The sequence below is a fragment of the Chaetura pelagica genome, unplaced genomic scaffold (assembly GCF_000747805.2).
Source record: "Chaetura pelagica isolate M959 unplaced genomic scaffold, ChaPel_1.0 scaffold2046, whole genome shotgun sequence".
NCBI classification, from domain to species: domain Eukaryota; kingdom Metazoa; phylum Chordata; class Aves; order Apodiformes; family Apodidae; genus Chaetura; species Chaetura pelagica.
Window position 1 is genome coordinate 3,493 of NW_009953638.1, and position 873 is coordinate 4,365.

Here is an 873-nt window from a genome sequence, read left to right on the forward strand (position 1 = left end):
GGGGGGGGCAGGGGTGGGGCAGGGGGTGCTCAGGGTGTCCCTCCCTGCAGTGGGTGGACGCGTGGACTTCGAGGACTTTGTGCAGATGATGGGCCCGAAGCTGCGGGAGGAGACGGCTCACATGGTGGGCGTGAAGGAGCTGAAGATCGCCTTCCGTGAGGTGTGGGCACCACCAGGGCTGGGGACACGGGGGGGACAGCAGCCTGGAGGGACCGTGGGGAGCCATGGGGACAAGGGACACGGAGGGTGAAGAGCCATGGGGACAGGGAGCATGGGCACGGAGGGGGCGGTGACCATGGGAAGGTCGTGAGGTGGTGGTGGTGGAGGGGACAGTGGGTGTGGGGAGATTGTGAGGTGACTGTGGGTATGGAGGGGACCGTGGGCATGGAGGGGACAGTGAGCAAGGGAAGATCATGGGGACACCATGACCCTTGGGAAGTGGTGACCGTGGGGGTGACCACAGGCATGGAGGGGACAGTGAGCAAGGGAAAATCATGGGGACACCATGACCCTTGGGAAGTGGTGACCATGGGGGTGACCACAGGCATGGGAAGGATGATAACTATGAGAAGACCATCAGGTGACCACGACCACAAGAGAGTGGTGACCATGGGGGTGGTGGCAGGCATGGAGACCATGGGAAGGCCATGGGGAGAAGGTGATGGTAGGGGTGACTGCAGAGGTGATGGTGAGCACGGGAAACCCGTGGGGTGACCACAGGCATGGAGAGGACAGTGACCACGGGAAGACCATGGGGAGACCATGACTATGGTGGGATGGTGACCATGGGCTTAACCATGACCATGGTGGGATGGTGACCATGGGCTTAACCATGACCGTGGTGGGATGGTGACCATGGGCTTAACCATGACC

At 62.0% G+C, this 873-nt stretch overlaps 2 protein-coding genes across 2 annotated transcripts in view; one reads left to right on the plus strand and one right to left on the minus strand.

Annotated features, from left to right (window-relative positions):
• The window catches only part of LOC104390649 (calcium-binding protein 4-like), a gene marked incomplete at its 5' end in the record, with an annotated part of 3,658 nt that extends 3,408 nt beyond the window's left edge, over positions 1-250 (plus strand). Inside the window, one exon of the mRNA XM_009999827.1 lies at positions 51-250. Coding sequence (XP_009998129.1) covers positions 51-250 — 200 coding nt within the window. The remainder of the gene's footprint in view (positions 1-50) is intronic.
• Positions 251-766: 516 nt separating this feature from the next.
• The window catches only part of OSBP (oxysterol binding protein), a gene marked incomplete at its 5' end in the record, with an annotated part of 9,055 nt that continues 8,948 nt past the window's right edge, over positions 767-873 (minus strand). The window contains one exon of the mRNA XM_009999828.1: positions 767-790. Coding sequence (XP_009998130.1) covers positions 767-790 — 24 coding nt within the window. The remainder of the gene's footprint in view (positions 791-873) is intronic.